This window comes from Pteropus medius, unplaced genomic scaffold, assembly GCF_902729225.1.
Source record: "Pteropus medius unplaced genomic scaffold, Ma_sr-lr_union100, whole genome shotgun sequence".
NCBI lineage: Eukaryota > Metazoa > Chordata > Mammalia > Chiroptera > Pteropodidae > Pteropus > Pteropus medius.
In genome coordinates, this window is record NW_024352004.1 from 485,653 (window position 1) to 501,551 (window position 15,899).

Genomic DNA, 15,899 nt, shown 5'->3' on the forward strand with positions numbered 1-15,899 from the left:
TCCGCTGAACTTGCCTGCATGTGTGCAAGTGTAACCCTGGCCAGGCTGCTTGTTCTCCGCTCCCTCCAACCCTGTTTCCACAGAGGCCGTCAAAAAGAAGGGAGAAGGCTGTAAACTCGGTTGAGACCTTCAGCCCTAGGTACCATCACCACCTAGGCTGGGTGAGAGGTCTCATAAAGTGCTAAGGCTACATCCAGTGTTTAACCTATTGCAAAGAGATCCCACCCACTTCCACCCCAGCCTCCTGACTCCAAAATTGGCTAGTCTAGGAACTGAAGAGAAAAAGAGCAGTTTTTTGGCCCAGGATGGGGGATAAGAACCTTTACTCCATTTGGGAGCCCAGAGAACACAGACACTGGCCCCAGAAGGCACTGGCAGAAACAAGTTTATTTATACAAGGACACATAGTGTAACGGGTTACAAAATACTTAACTGAAAACCATATCCAGGGAGACAAAGCAAGAAGTGGGTTTACATGAGAATCAGACCGGTCATGGGGAGAGGGAAGATAAGGGGACCGGAGCTTGGACTTAGCATGGGGAGGCCTCGCACACTGAGCCTAGCCCCATCCCCATCCCCCAGGTGGTTATAAAACACACTAACAACACAGAAGACACAAGCACACAATGAACTGATGGTGGTGGGACTCCTGCCCGTCCCCTGGCTCCCTCAACCCTGCTCAGGCCCCTATTAGGATAATAAATATGTAAACAGATTGGTGGGGCCCTTGGGGATGGAAAGAAAAGAAAGTGTGGTGTTGGGAAGGAGGAGGGAGGAAGACTCAGCCTCCTAGGAGCCACTTCCCATCTTTGGTTTCCTGCAGGCTGGACAGCACTCCCTAGAAGCCCTGTGGGCCCCCATCCCTGAAAACAAGGCTAGGCTGGGCTCTTGGGGAAGAGAAAGGGCAGCAACCCCTCCTGGTCTTAGCTCCCTTGGGCTGGTGGCCTGCAAAGGAAGCCAAGAGAAAGGGAAGCTCCAGCTTCCTGGGTTTCTAGGTTTTGGCCCTGCCCCTTCTGGAGCCCCAACTCTCGCCATCCCCAGGAGGGAGGTGGGCCACTGACCCTTCTACTTGCAGCATGCTGGATGACTAGGGAATGGTCCTGAACAATGGTCCTGAACAGCCTGCCTGGAGCACCCCCTGCAGAAACCACCTTTTCCCCCCAGCCCAAGGCAGTGCCAGCAGAGGGGCAGGGAGGCCAACAGAGTAAGGTAGGAAGCAGGCCTGGATCTGCAGCTCCTCTAGACCCATCAGAACCGAGGAGCCCAGCCCCATCCCTCCCCACCCTCTCCAGCCCCTGGAAGGGGAAATAGGCCCTGAGGAGTATAAAGACAGCTTTGCCTACAGACCTCAGGCCCCACATCCTAGGGTACAAGCCTTCCCCTTGGTGCTGAGGCTGGGAGGAAAAAAAGGGTCTGTGCAGAGATGGTGAAGACAACAGAGGAGTTTCGAAAGGGTGGAAAATCACTGGGCAGGAGCCCACCTCCCCTCCACTCTACATCTTAGACTGCAGAGAGACCCTCCAGAACCTCCCAAGGCGAGAGAGGGGAGGAGGGTGAAATTAAGGCATTTCCCCCCAACTCAACTGAAGCCAAGGCACCGAACTTCCTTTTCCCTCCTCACTCAGGGAGACTCCAGAACCAGAAGGTACTGTTTGGGCCCCCATGCCCACCTTGAGCTGGCCCAGGCTCCAAGGGGGAAAAGGACAGAATGTGGGAAAGTGGGTGAGATACAATGTGAAGGAAGGGCCAGAAAGGGCTCCCCCAAGCCCTACAGAGGAAGCAAACTTCTAGAGCTGAGATGTGGGCCACAAGGGAGGGAGCCTGAGGCAGCTTAGAGGAGCAGGAGGGGCAAGGCTGAGAGACCCACACGGCACACGTTGTTGAATGTGTGACTTTTTGTTTTTAATAGAAAAAATAAACAAAATCACAATGATGAAGCCCAGAGGAATGGGGGCCAGGGCATCACAGGGCAGGCTCCTGCTCCATAGGCTCCTCTGCTGGCCTGTGAGGACAAGCACAGGGAGAGATACTGAGTGGCGGGGGTGGGGCACCAGCTTAGACAAGGGCAGAGATGGGGCGTGGGGGGAACCTCACCTGGGGCTCTGTTCCCGGGCTGCAGCAGCCTGGGCCTGCTCAGCCCCCACTGACAGCAAGGCCATGGCGCTCACAGTCTCAGCCTCCTCCGTCTCACCTGCCTGGGCCTCCCGCAGTGAACGGCCCAGACCAGAGGCAAACCTCTGCACACAGCTCCAGTGTTTGCCTGTGGATGAGAAGCGGGCAGGGCATTAGGGCAGAAAGCCCCATATGTACATCCCCAGCCCTGGAGTACCCATAAGCTCCACCCCCTTGGCAAAGCCTGAGCCCCTCCGCCTGTCCCCACACACTCTGGATCTCGATGACTTTCTCTAGCGTGGCCACTGCACTGACGTTGGGTTTTTGCTGTAAGACTGTCTCATCCAAGGGCTGTAGCTGGTCAGGGGAAAGAAGAAAAGGTTTAGAGTAGAGATTGGGTGGTGGTGCCTGCCACCCACCCCAACCACCCCCATTCAGCCTCAGACCTCACAGCAGGAGAAACCCCTACTCAGAAAGTCCTCCCTCGCTACTAAGTGTCCTTGGGACCCAGGAAAACCTTCCCAAGGGTCTTCAGTGTTGCTTGACCCAGGAAGAGGCCCTTCCTCTGGGCACCTCTGGGCCCCTCAGCCCCTGGCGTACTGGCCCATATCCTCCAGCCTCCTCCCTGCACCCCTCACCTCCACACTGAGCAGAGCTGAGACGCAGGCCTCAGAGGCATCACAGATGGCGGTCAAGTCATGGCCTCCTTCCAGGGCCAGCACCACCCGGCCCCCTGCCAGTGTCATAAGCTGCCTGGTCAAGTGGCCAAAACCTTTAGGAATGAGTGAAGGAAGATAAAATGGCTTTTAAAAAATCAATTCAAAAGAAGGTAAGAAAGGAAAAAGAAGAGATGTGACAAACAGGACAAAATAAGATGGTAGATTTAAACCCAAATATATATCCATAATGAAATTTAATGTCAATGGACTAAATGCTCTGTTAAAGACAAAACATAACAGACCGGCTAAAAAAATCCAATTATATGTCTTAGAAGGACTACCACTGAAACAAAGGATCAACAAGCTCTATCCTTAGGACTCTAGTAGGAGATACACTCTCTGCTACCCGCTCCCCTCCCCACTTGCCCCTCAAGGCCAGGGTTGGCAGAAGGAGATGGGGGAGGACACTGCTAGGATGATGCCAAGTCTTGGACTTGCCTCAGCTCTCCTCCTCCCAATTCTGCAATGTCCATCTATTCCTGCTCCACACCCCCACTCAACCCCATCCTGACGGTCCCACAACCTCCCTCAATCCCCCAGCAAGCTCACATCTGGCGGTGACAGAGTAGCCACCCAGTGGAGACAGGTGTCCCTCAACAGCATCAAACCCAGCGGAGACTAGGACCACATCAGGTGAGAACTCGTGGGCAATGGGCATCACCACTGTCCTGTAAAAGGAGGCTCAAGCTGACCCTGGCGGGAGGCTGGGCCACCCCTTAAGACAACCTCCTCCACCCATACAGAACTACCTCCCCATGTCAGGGGCTGGGGGCTCCCACCCCCACCTTGGCCCTTCTCAGTCCCCACCTGAAGGCTGTTAGGTATTCCACGTCTCCGATGGGGGGGTCCACACCTCCCGTCCATGCCACATTCACATTGTACCCCATGCCTGGCCCTCCGCCAACCTGGTAGCATGGTGGGGGAGAGATTATTCTTACTGCATGGGGATCCCAGACATTTCTCCCACCCTCAGCCCTGTCTCCAGCCCTCACTCCACTGACCTCTGCTCTGCACGGAGGGGCAGTTGGCCGACATGGTCCCACTAGGAACCCAGACTCCCCAGGTACCAGTACCACCGCAGGCCTTCAGGACTCCCTGCCAGGTCCCATTCTGCCACCACCCTGAGGGGCCCTGTGTTTGAGCCCAGGAGCTGTACCTCTTCAGGAGCCCCGGAGCCTGGAAAGAAGTTCCCATTGTCATAGCGATGCAGGGAGATGTAGAGCACGGAGGGGTCATTGTAGAACGCTTGCTGGGTTCCATTGCCATGGTGAATATCCTAGTGGGGAGGAGTGGAAGTATCAGGAAAGTAGCCCAGGTTCTGGCTCAAAGGTCAAAAAATTCCAATTGTCCTCCACCCCTACCCTATGGTGAGCTCTGGGGGTACAGCCCACCATTAACTACAAGGCATCTGTGTTCTGTTCACAAGAGTATTGCCCCACTTCTCTAACCGGGGTCTGTGGGCCGAGACATGGTGCCACTCAGGAAGCTCCCCCAGAGCCCATTCAACTCCACAGTGTGCAGGGCAACGTCAAGGCTAGTACAGAACTGAAGACAGATACAGTCTGAAGAAAACTCCAATATCAACATGAAGCCAAAGTGGGTTTCAAAGAGTTTTCTTCCTTGATGAGGATTGCTCCTGGCTACTTCCCTGGCTCACAGGGAGTGGTGGGTGCCTTCTGCCAAGAAGGGCAGGGTTTGAGAAGCACTGCATAGAAGCAAGAGCAGAAGTGTCGGGGCCAAAAGGCCTGATCTGAAACCCAGTGCCTTTTGGCCCTGACACTTGGGATGTTTCCCAAGCTAAGCAACCCTGGTATAGTTAGTCAACCCATAGCTCTGTGTCTCCCCACATACAGAAACAGACATCCTAATTCTTATTACGGTAGGGGGCCATTAGTAGCACCATGTGTCCCCCGCATCAAGACTAGCTCTAGCAATGGTGGTAGCAGTCTCTACCGTTCAAAGTAGGAAGTCCCCTCAGTTGCCTGAGGCTGTAAGATGGACCAGGGACTGAAACCACTTTTGAGTCTCTCCCAGTGAGGAGGGAGCCCCGTGGGAATGAAGGGCTGGACTAATGCTCCAGCAGAAGGATGTAAGGTAAGCTGTCAGGCCCAGCTCCAGCTTGGGCACCTGAGGGGGCAAGGTGGGATGGGGGCTTTCTGAAGGCTAACTCTGGCCCCAGCACCCTGCCACTTACCCAATCCACAATGAGAACCTTGCCCACATTCAGCTTCTGCTGCAAGAGTTTGGCTGTGATGGCTACAGAGTTGAAGAAGCAGAATCCCCTGGAGAAAAGGGGGGGCAAAGGGCAGGGAGGTCATCCTTAGCGGAGGTTTGTTCCATGAGCAAGAGATAACACGCATTACCTTGCTGAGAGGGAGAAGGGGTGAGGGCAGCTGTAGTAGGGCAGGGCTGGAATGGCACTCACATGGCTGTGGATTCCTCAGCGTGATGTCCTGGGGGCCGGATGATGGCAAATCCATTCTGAAGAGGTGCAGACAGAGGGACAGAGACAAGAGAGAGACCGGCAGACCAGGTGGCCATAGACAAGTGGACATAAGAGAAAAGCGTAAGCCAAGCGGGGAAGAAAACATCAGAAATATATATTTTGCACACATATAGGAATACCAGCCATAGGCCACGTGGGCAGGCAGGTAGACCCATTCCTGGCCTTAAGATACCCATGAAAGCACCAGACATTAGTGCCATCTTGTCGATCCCTCTTTACCCCACTTCCCTAACCTGGCCCTGGAACTGTCACCTCCTCCCCACTTTGACACCTGAGAGTTGAGGTTAAAAGGACCATGCCTTACTGAAGGGATAGCCAAGGCTGCACCATCCTCTGCTCCGAGCCAAGCAGTGCTAAGGCACCCTCCCCATACACTCACCTTGAGTTCTCCGGCCGCCACCTTGAAAGCCAGCTCCACCAGGCAGCCCACCGCCATGCGCACAGCACTGGAGGAGTGCATCTCATTCCATACAGTGTCACTGTCTACCTGCAGGGGCAGGAGAGCAGGCTTCAGCGTGCCCCCTGCAGGGGGAGGGCAAGAATGGGGATGGGCACCTACACAGTCGGCCAGCAGCCATGGTAGGGAAAGGAGGGGCCAGGGCTGGGAGAGCCACCCCCACTGGCAGATGCCCCACTCACCCCAATGCCCCCACAAGGCAGCATGGCGTACATCTTCTGGCTGATGGGGCCTGCAGGGAAGAGAAACAGAGCTACTCTGGAAACTGCTTCAACGGCCAGGAATGCAGGTTGGGGTCTGCAGAGGGCAGTAAGCTCAGTCACAAGAAAAGAAGGCCAGACACAAGCACAGGATGGGCCTCTGCAGCCCACGCCAGGTGGGAGATGTCTGCCCCCTGTTCTGGGGGGACATCCTACCTCTGGGGTAGATAGCAGGGAGAAAAAGGCATGATCAGTTAGGGAGGAGAGCAAAGCATGCCCCCATTATGAATCCTGTCACCTTCCACCCTGCAATGCACCCTACCAGCATGCTCTAATCATGTCACATTCTATGTGAATGGCGCCCCCTGGAGGTGTGCCACCTCTGCCAAGGGAATAACCTGTGCTCATCAGGGCTCACTCGTTTGCCCTGGCCAGGCAGTCTTCCTGACAGCCCCCTATGCCATCCAAGCAATAGATAAGGCACCCTACCCATCAGCCTGTGGCTCACCAAGCAACTTCTTGCTGTCCAGCTTCTGTCGGTTGAGGGGGCTGGTCCCATAAAGCAGGGTGTGGTATTCGGAGTGCACCGTCTGAATCTCATCTAGTGTGGCTTTGCGACCCCGGATCCGCTGGCAGAGGAGAGCAGGAGGAGAAGAATGGCACTGAAGGCCCAACTCTGATGCCCAGACCCTCTGTACCACAGTCTGGGGCACAATGGAGCCACTTCTGGGGATGTCTGTCCCCCTCAGGAGATCTGGGGTCCTCCAGGGACCCCAGTCCAGGACCCCACTTATCTGGGGACCAACAGGGAAAACAGGCTGCAAGGTATGGAACCTGGAGGCAGCTGGGGGGATTGGCCCTGAGATCAGGGGTTGAACAGAAGATGAGAAAGAGACACGGAGAGTGGCCTCACCAATAGGGGAGACGTAAAGGCATTCGCTGGGTCTGAATTGGGGGCTAAAGGAAGAAGAGGCTCTCTTACCTCACACTTGCTGAGCAGGCCTGTTTCCTGCAGCCGGGACCAGATGCTCTGGATCCGGCCGGCATGCTCAGGGTGCACGTGTGTGTTCCCACACATGCACTGGTGCTTCAGCATGAATGTGTCGTAAACCACACCTGGGCCAGAGATACACATGTCAGCCAACACTGCTCTGGGCCAGGTCACAGCCTGGCCATTTGCAATCCTCAGCAGAGCTCATGGAGCTCTCCCAAGCCCAACGTGGTCCACGTATCTCCTCATGGCCACCCCAGCCACCCTCTCAACACACCTGCCCCTCTTCTCCCTGAAATTCCTTTCTTCCATTACTGCCTATACAAAGCCTCCCTGCTCCCCAACACTGTACCCCTGTACGCACATCTCCCTTTCCCTGCTCCTGTCATACCCGTATGCGGCTTTCCCCACTCCCACCCGCCACTGGTGAGACAGGACCATCCTCAGGCATCTGTGCCCTCTCCAAGCCCAGCTTCAGGTGGAAGAGCTTTCTGAAATAGACAGAAGTCTCCCTCTTGACCTCACAGGGACAAGGAAGGGAAGCTAGAAGGGGAGGACCCAACTGAGACAGCAGGCTTTCTCCACCCGCTGGAGGGCTTGTGTAGTGATGGCACAAAATCACGAGGTCTCAGCAGTGGTGGGCAGAGGTAGATGCTGCTGCAGTGGGTAGGGACAGGGCATTTACCACCCTCCCAGTGGGGTAGAGGCTGCCACCACTGCCACGGCTGGCTGTGGTGCATAGGGAGAGAACAAAAGCCTGTTTTCCCTCCATACAGGGCACTCTGAGGGGCCCACGCGATGCCTTCAGGGCAGGGGCTATATCTCTTCCCAATACGCACCATGTTGGATGCCTTGCACAGGCCCCCGGCGCATGGAAGAAGAATAGCCGGAAGTGGTGGGGCTTACCTGTGGTGAAGAGGTGCTTGGTGGGCTGGTCTGGGGGGCTCTTCATGCCCCCAGGAGCAGCAGGTGAGGACTGGGTTCGGCCCAGGGCCTGGTGGGGCACAGTGGACAGGCTGAGGGGAGCCTGATACACCTGCAGTGGCTGCAGCTGCTGGGCATCTGAAAACACCTGGAAAGAAGAGTGGGAGGGAGGATGAGTGAGGCTTAGCCTGAAATGGAAGCGAGGACAGGTGCCCTAGGGCCTCCAGGGGGGCCTTAATCCAGCCCTTCCAAACTTCCTCCTTCCCCCACCTCCTGCCTCCAGGGACAGGAGACACTCCAGCATTCACTGTCTTCATCTCCGAGGAGATGGGGAGGAATGGGGGGACAGTGATGAGTCATGCCAGAGTAGCATTGAGGTAAGAAGGATGGGGGTGTGGGAGGGGGCGGGATGAGTCAGGCCCAAGGGCTCAGCTGTGTCCGCAATGAATGGAGTGCGTGCTAGGCGCAGGGCAGACTGTAGTAACAGTGGGGGCGTGTGTGTACATACACGTACATGCACGCACAGAGACGGACGCACAACCGGCCCTATGCAGGCAAAAATGCGGATACACACAGTCACGTACACACAAGCAGACAGGCGGGGGCAGTCACAGACATAGAAGTTGGCAGACTGGGATTGATTGACAGCTCTGAGGCCAATGCAAACCGCTCCATCCCTTCTACGGCCCCCTGTTTCTTTCCTACTCCCTTTTTGCTCTTTAGAAAGCTGCCCTGCACTTCCTGGAAACTGCAGACTGGGGAGAGGCAAAGGCAACGGTGGAAGGTGGAAGTGGGGAGGACAGAGGGTGATAATCAAGGGCTGGGAGGGGGCACCTTTTTGTAACCAGTACTGGACTCCTCCAAGTCTGGCCCCTCCTCAGCGCCACTCTCGCCCTCCTCATCCTTGACCTGGATGCAGTCCTCCTCCTCCTCCTCCTCTTCTTCCTCCTCCCCTTCTTCCTCCTCTAGGTCTTCCTGCGTGCTCTCACTTTCCGTGGAGCCTTCTCGGGGTATGGTCAGGGCTCCCTCCCCCAGCAAGGCCTCCTGCTGCTCTGTCAACTCCTCTTCTGTCTCCTCCGGGTGGGTAGTGGGCTGTCGTGGCAGCTCCCCAGTCTTGGTGAGGATCTGGAAGCACAGCAGAATGGGTGCATCAGCTGGGAGGGGGAGCAGTGGGGTGCAGCCCCATGGCCCTCCCCTCTCCCAGCCTATACAGAGCTTCTATGTGAATCAGAAAAAGGCAAGGTAGCACATGCGGCACAGAGTATCAGCCCCACTCCCTTCCTGCCAGCTGGCCCCGCCCCCACCACAGCCCTGCACATTTGCTTCTCCCACTTCACCTTGCCCAGCTGCAGCTGCTGCTGCTTCTGCTTCTCTAGGAACTGCTGGTGCTGCTGCTGCATAACCAGCTGCTGCAAGGCCTGGGGGCTCTGGGGTAGCGGTGAGGACTGGGTGCGGCTAAGGGGCCGGTGCCTCGGGAGCTTGCTCACTGTCCGCATACTGGTGGCTAGTCGTTCGCCCGTCACCAGGGGGGACTGCCCATGGAGTGGCACTGTGGGGTGGAGACAGGAGAGTAACCATCATTGTCAGGGCACCAGGTCTCCCATCCCACCTGGGGACTCTCCCCTTCCTCAAACACTGCCACTTATATACTCAGGAAAAACCTTGGAGGGGCCTGGAGCACCCTGATCCCAAACCTGAGCCTGATTCCTCCTCCTCTCCACTCAGAGCCACCACCTCCAGCAAGCCTTCCTGGATTCTCCATTCTTTCTCTTTGAGTTGCTTATGATTACACATATAATCTTGGGCCCCAATGAGAGTGGACAATGACTAGTTCTCCCCAAATGCAACAAGACCTCCCTGATCGTGGAGATAGATCCCACCAGGCTGGAAAGCCTGGGGCCAGGATCATGTGTCTTTAAGCAGAACCTTTCTGATGCCACTGGCTACTTAAGAGCTGACTGTCCAAAGCTGTGTTGTCCAACCACACAGCTACCAGCCACATAGGAAAGGCTACTGAGCACGTGAAATGTGGCCTGTCTAAACTGAAGTTGCTCTGGCCTTTTGAGCCACGCTTCTCTTGATCAGGCCCACTTCCACTTCTGGAAGTGTACTTTCCTTTTTAATAAATCTTTTCTTTTCTACTGTAAAAAAATAAAAAATAAAAATAAATAAATTGAAATTGCTCTATATGTGAAATACACACTGGATTTCAAAGACAGTATGAAACAAAGTAAAATATCTCATCAATAACTTTATGTTGATTATACATATATATGTTGAAATAATCTAGATATACTGAGTTATATGTACATTATTAAAATTAACTTCACCTGTTCCTTTTTAGATTTTTAATATGGTTACTATTAGACTTTAGATTACGTATGCGGCTCATGTTATATGCCTACTGGACAGCATTGTTCTGGAATAGGAGCTCCACCTGGGTAGCAAATGTTACCCAGAACAGTGCCAGGCAAGTTGTAGGTACTCAGTAAATCTGTAGATTGTGGAAGAAATCAATGATGCCATTGAGGGGAGTTGTAACATGGCTGGAGAGCATCCCTGGCTGCTTCTCCCTAATGGTCCTCCCTTCAGCCCCAGAAGGTGGACCTGACTCTGCTTAATTTGCACTGTCCCCTGCGCACTCACCAGCGATGAGGGTGCTCTGCTGCCGGGCCTGCTCCAATAGCAGCACGTGCTGCAGCAGGGAGGCATGCCCATGGGGGCTTGTGTCGCCCTCCAGGGCCACGCCCAGCAGGCAGCCAGGAATGGAGGATGTGCTCATGAACTTGCCGGTCAGTGCGCCACCCTGCCTCAAGGACTGGAGGGCCTGCCTCTCGGCCTCCTGCTGTGTTGACAGCTTCGGGGAGGCCTGTGGATAGGGATGGGAGATGGAGGTGAGGGAGGGGCTTATTGCCAACTTTGAACCAGCATCTCACCTACCCTCTGCCCACCCCGCTCCACTCCACAGCCATATGATCTCCCTCAGGGCCTTAGGAGGACAAAAGCCCCAGGTGGGGGCATCCAGGACCAAAGTACTCAACACCAGAGAAGGGTGGGGTGTGTGCCCATACTTACAGTGAGGTGTGAGTTGGTGACAGTGACTGTGGCCTGTAGCCCTAAGGAGATGTTGGGCAGAGAGGGTGACGTGTAGAGGCTGAACTGGTTGGGGGAACTGTCCAGAGGGAGGGCCCGGTGCTGGGGGAGCATCTGGGAAGCAGTCGAGAGAGACAGGCATGAGCGCAAAGGGGGGCCACCTGGGGCCAAGACCAAGGGCTCTGAATGGTGCCCCACTCCCCACACCGAGCCCCACCTTAGGGAGACTGAAGTCACAGCCCTTCAGGGGCCCATGGGGCATATCCCACTTCAGGGCAATAGGTCCCTCTAGCCTGTCCACTCGGGCAGAGAGGTCCCTGCTGGGCATTCTCGGTGAGACAGACTGGAAGGAGCTGCCCTCCTCCTTCCCAAGGAAAACAAGCAGCTCTGGCCCACCCTCCCGACCCTGGCAGGACTGTACCTCGGTGGAGATGTTGGGGACTGAGCCAGTAAAGCCATTCTCGGCGATGGTGCTGTGAGAGCTGTTGGGAGAGCTGGGGCCAGAGCCTGGTGCGCTGTTACACACTGACGACACTATGGGAAAAGTGGCTGTCACCTGGGCCTGCTTGGAGCCACCTCTACTCCCAGGCCCTCAGAACAGGGACAGGAGAAGAACCCTTACCCCCAGGCCCGGCACCTGTGATCTCAACAGCTCTCTTCTTAAAGGTGCTAATGACGGTCCCATCTTTGCGACGCAGGAGCGGGCTGCTTCTCCGCTCGGCCACCTTCTGCTTTAGCCTTGAACGTACTTTCAAGTTGGGTTCAGAGGCTGGGGAGAAGGGAGCTGGGGCTCAGCCACATTCAAGCAAACAGGCACACACCTTCCACATTCCCACCTCTATGTCCCAGGAGCCATATTCTGGGAGGTCAGGCTGGGCACTCACCCGTTTTGCGGAGAGGGAAGTCATCGCGGCTGTCATAGGGCCCAAGCAAAGGCAGTTTGTAGGAGGGAGGTGTCCCAGGGGGGCCACTCTGGGGAGGGGAACTCTGGTCCAAAGAAGCATGGTGGGCTCCCCTGGGGATGGGGGGGACAGGATGAAGACAGATCTATGTTATCACCCAACCAGCTGGACCTGCCACCTAGTAGCCTACATTTATGAAATATCCACTGCATGCAGGGATAGGAAATGGATCCTGGGAAGGAAAGCAAGGAATGAAACCCGGGGTGGGAGCCTCCTCTCTTAGGAGAGACTGACTGCAGGGCCTATATATGGCTTCAGGCTAGGAACCCCTTGCCAGCCTGCAGCCAGGCAGCCCCTGAGCAGGACATCTCTGTGACCCATGCCTGCCAAAGGTTCTTACCAGCATTTGGGATGCTGTGGGAGGGAATGGTTGAGGCCGCCTGGCGTGGGCTCCTTTGACTTCGACAAGAGGAATTCCTGGAGCCTCAGCTTCACCTCAGTGCTGGCGATGGCACCTGTGGGACAGGGTACAGCTGACCTGGGTGCTTGGGGCCAGGACCCCACAGCTGGGCGTTGATGAGGGCAGAAGTCCTGCTTGGTCCTGGGAGGCCCCAGGCCTTACTCTCTTTGCTCTTCTCCTTGTTTCTCAGGATAAGCAGCTGCTGCTCCAGCCGCTGCTTCTCCAGCTCCTCCTGCCGCTGCTGCTCCCGCTGCCGCTGCTGCTCCAGCTCCTGCTGCCTCTTGGCTGCCAGCATCTCCTGCTGCTGCTGCAGAGGCGCGGGGTGGGATGGGGTGGGGGCGGGGGGGAGGCGGGGTGAGCCAGGTCCGGGCAGGGGTCGGAGGTCTGGGTGGCCCCCCCGCGCCCCCCTCGCTCACCTTGAGGTGCTTCTGCAGCTGGACCTCATGCTGCCGTGTCAGGTGGTCATGCTGCTTCTGGAACTCGGCGAACAAGAGCTGCTTCTGCAGCTGCTGCTGTTGCTTGAGTGCCAGGAGCTCCTGCTGCAGTTGCTGCTCCCGCAGCACAGGGTCCACAGAACCTGCTAGAGCACCCCGCAGCTCCACAGGGCTGGGGCTGCCTCCACCCCCGCCCCCCATGGAGCTGGGCATGGCTCCTGGCAGCACTGGCTTCACCTCCACTGCGGGGAAAAGAGACAAGAAGGGTTCAGGGGGCCCAATTCCAGACCCCACTAGGCCATGTCTGTGGTCCAGAGAGCCACAAGGCAGGACTACTAGACCCAAAGAGAACAGAGAAAGGGGGAAAGTCAAATTCCATCTTAACTAAATGAGGTTGAAGCCGTGGACTTCAATAAGAAAAGGTGCATAAGCATGAAGCACAGTACCTGGAAGACTGTGAGTGCTCAGCATGTACTATCGTCATTGATAGTTAATGCCACTGAGGATTTTACATGAATTACTTTACTTATGAGGAAACTCAGGTTTTGAGAGATTTAAGTAACATGACCAAAGACAGCCAGCCAGGTGATCGATGTGAATCTAAATCCTATGCTTTTAACCACTACCCTTCCTGTGCCTCCTCCCCTGCCTCTGAATACCACACACTCCCTGCCAAGAAGCTTATACCAGAAGAGAAACTGAGGCACAGAAGTTGGTTCTAAAAATGATGGGGCTGGCAGCCAAGGCCCTCAGTAGACCCAGGAGAGGCCTCTGGGGACCCTCTGGACATCCCTACCCACTCCCCTTTTCTCTGCCCCACTAGGGCAGATAGCTGCAGCGAGAGGCTATGAACAAAGGGTGGAAGCAGGAGGCCTCAGAGCAGTGGCAAGTGCAGGGCTGCACCAAACCAGGACAGGAGCCGGGGAGTGGGGGCTGGGATCAGATCTTGCTTCCTTTGCTGGATTATCTCCTTTCAACAGTTTTATTGTAATTACCCCAAAAATGCCGCTATATATAGAGTGAGCCAAACAGCAGCTGTGCCTAGGGGGAGGGGGAAATGAGAGAATGGGAGGGCGGGAGCAGAGAGGAGGTGGGAGCAGGAGACAGGAAAGGAAAGGGAATCAGACAGGAAGAAGGGTAATAGCAAGAGGGAATGGAGCTGAGACACGGATCTCAGCACTCCAGTACTAATGACAACCCACTGGGAGTGGGAAAAGGGGTTGAGGGGCCTGCTGGGTCCCAAGACCTTAGGTCCAGGCCCCCATGTGGACAATGGGCTGAGGGGCCCCAGGGAGTGGCAAAAGGTTCCAAGGGGAAGGATGGGTCTCGACCTCTTGATCCCTGTACACTGTCCTCTGGTCACTGAATGTCACTTCCCACCATTGCCCTGTGGTTGCCAGGGCAACTGGGCAAACGCCATACCAGCAAGGAGCCCCAAACCCAGCCCACACCCTACAAAGCCTTTTGACGCCAGCAGGCAGGGGAAGACAGGCCTGGGAAGGAGGAAGTGAGAGAGGCAGGGACAATCCATCTTGTTTCTTTTTCATTTCTTTCTCCAAAGAAAGCCCTCACTTTTTTCTCACTCCAGTTCCGGAGGCCACAGGGAGCTAGGATCCTAGATTTTCCTGTGGCAAGGCGGCCCACTCCAGCTTGAGCCCAGAGAAGAAAGGATCCCAACATCCTGATGGCTGCCAGTGTCTTCTGCTCTCATGAGCAGGCCTCTGCCCAAGTCCCCCCAACCCGACTACTCCTCATCAGGAGTAGAAACGGAGCAGGGAGGAGGTGAAGGGCTGAGCTAAGAGAGGCTTCCGGACCCTCCATGAGCATGGGTCTTTCCAGGGAGCCTGCACTGAAAGAGTGTGTCACCAAAGCAGGGGCTAGGCATGCTGAAGGCCACGGCTATGCTACTCTCATGCCTTAATACAGCCTCTGGGACCTACTGAAGGTAGGGGTGGGGAAGTAAAGCCTGAGGAGAATGTCTCTCTCAGTCCCCACCAGCCCCTTCTCCCCCCGAGCACTGCTCGGCACATTCCTATGTGGTTTGCCAGCCAGCCACACTGACGACTCTGCGGCCAGGAGGCCAAAGCCACATCTGCAGGAGTGGCCAGCTGTGGCCAAAAGGGTGGGGCTACACACATGCATACATACTCACACACTCACCCACTTTCCCTCCCAACCCACGTCCTGTCCCAGTACCAGGAGGATGGACCTTTGAAAACTGCAAAGGGCCTTTCTGGAGGTGGCTGGCACTACCCAGGGAGCAAAGCAGGATGGCAGCAAGGAGCCAGCAGCCAGCCTTGGGTCTTCCCAGCCCTGGAAATGCTCAGCAAGGCCTCAAGCTGGCTGGAGAGTTATCTGTTTCAAGGCAAGGCTGGTTTGGCCCGGGGCACTCTGATCGCTCAGCCAAGAGGTGGACAGGCTACAACCTGCTACTCCTGACAGTGCTAGGGCTGCAAGCCGGATGCCAGTCCACCCGCCCAGGGAAGGGCAAGGGTCCAAGCACTCCTGGCTCCCAGCACATAATCCTGCTCAAGATGGAACTGCCACTAGCAGTGCTGGCTTCCCTTATAGGAGCCCTGCAGAGAGGGCATGGGCTCAGTTGGGAGGGGAATCTCCCATCAAGGCTCCAGCACAGCTGCCGCAGAGATGCTAGGCCCTATGCTGCAGTGAGAGCTGCAGCCCCATTGGTATGCAGGTAGCGGGGCGGCCAGCGGGCTCCACCACACAGTATTGTTCCCACGCAAGCTGGAAGCACGGGCAACTGGAGAATATTAATCTGCAGGGCCTGTGGGGCCTGGACAAAATGCAGCACTCTAGGGGTCTGCCAGGTAGTAACCTGGCTCCAACCAAGACGGAAGGGGCTGGAGTTGGAGAGGCACAGAGCCCCTGACCGTAGTCTGCTAGGCACAAAACACAGAGTCTGGTGGGCCTTGCACCCCCTCGAGGATCTGTGCCCTCTGCCAGCTTGGCATCAGCAGAGCAGATGGTAGTAGCTGCCATTAGAACCGAGCACCTGAAAGGGGAAATGGGTGTGTCAGGAGAGGAGGCTCTCGTTTGCCTCCTGGTGAACCAAGAAAGGTGGGAGGACCTTTATAAAAGGA

The 15,899-nt window shown here is 56.0% G+C and overlaps 1 protein-coding gene across 10 annotated transcripts in view; it reads right to left on the reverse strand.

Moving 5' to 3' along the window:
- Nucleotides 1–367: 367 nt before the first annotated feature.
- The window catches only part of HDAC5 (histone deacetylase 5), a 35,375-nt gene continuing 19,843 nt past the window's right edge, over nucleotides 368–15,899 (reverse strand). For 7 of the 10 annotated variants that reach the window (XM_039846646.1, XM_039846644.1, XM_039846640.1 and 4 more), the window contains 24 exons: nucleotides 12,781–13,040; nucleotides 12,527–12,671; nucleotides 12,305–12,419; nucleotides 11,887–12,017; nucleotides 11,625–11,771; nucleotides 11,424–11,536; nucleotides 10,985–11,116; nucleotides 10,556–10,778; nucleotides 9,247–9,458; nucleotides 8,744–9,034; nucleotides 7,892–8,057; nucleotides 6,977–7,110; nucleotides 6,503–6,623; nucleotides 5,977–6,026; nucleotides 5,717–5,824; nucleotides 5,257–5,312; nucleotides 5,026–5,113; nucleotides 3,988–4,107; nucleotides 3,639–3,736; nucleotides 3,381–3,499; nucleotides 2,751–2,884; nucleotides 2,385–2,469; nucleotides 2,095–2,260; nucleotides 368–2,002 (listed from right to left, as the gene is read on the reverse strand). In XM_039846646.1, coding sequence (XP_039702580.1) covers nucleotides 1,963–2,002; nucleotides 2,095–2,260; nucleotides 2,385–2,469; nucleotides 2,751–2,884; nucleotides 3,381–3,499; nucleotides 3,639–3,736; nucleotides 3,988–4,107; nucleotides 5,026–5,113; nucleotides 5,257–5,312; nucleotides 5,717–5,824; nucleotides 5,977–6,026; nucleotides 6,503–6,623; nucleotides 6,977–7,110; nucleotides 7,892–8,057; nucleotides 8,744–9,034; nucleotides 9,247–9,458; nucleotides 10,556–10,778; nucleotides 10,985–11,116; nucleotides 11,424–11,536; nucleotides 11,625–11,771; nucleotides 11,887–12,017; nucleotides 12,305–12,419; nucleotides 12,527–12,671; nucleotides 12,781–13,040 — 3,254 coding nt within the window. In that variant the 3' untranslated portion in view covers nucleotides 368–1,962. The remainder of the gene's footprint in view (nucleotides 2,003–2,094; nucleotides 2,261–2,384; nucleotides 2,470–2,750; nucleotides 2,885–3,380; nucleotides 3,500–3,638; nucleotides 3,737–3,987; nucleotides 4,108–5,025; nucleotides 5,114–5,256; nucleotides 5,313–5,716; nucleotides 5,825–5,976; nucleotides 6,027–6,502; nucleotides 6,624–6,976; nucleotides 7,111–7,891; nucleotides 8,058–8,743; nucleotides 9,035–9,246; nucleotides 9,459–10,555; nucleotides 10,779–10,984; nucleotides 11,117–11,423; nucleotides 11,537–11,624; nucleotides 11,772–11,886; nucleotides 12,018–12,304; nucleotides 12,420–12,526; nucleotides 12,672–12,780; nucleotides 13,041–15,899) is intronic. The other 3 variants (XM_039846638.1, XM_039846639.1, XM_039846645.1) reach the window with 3 other exon arrangements.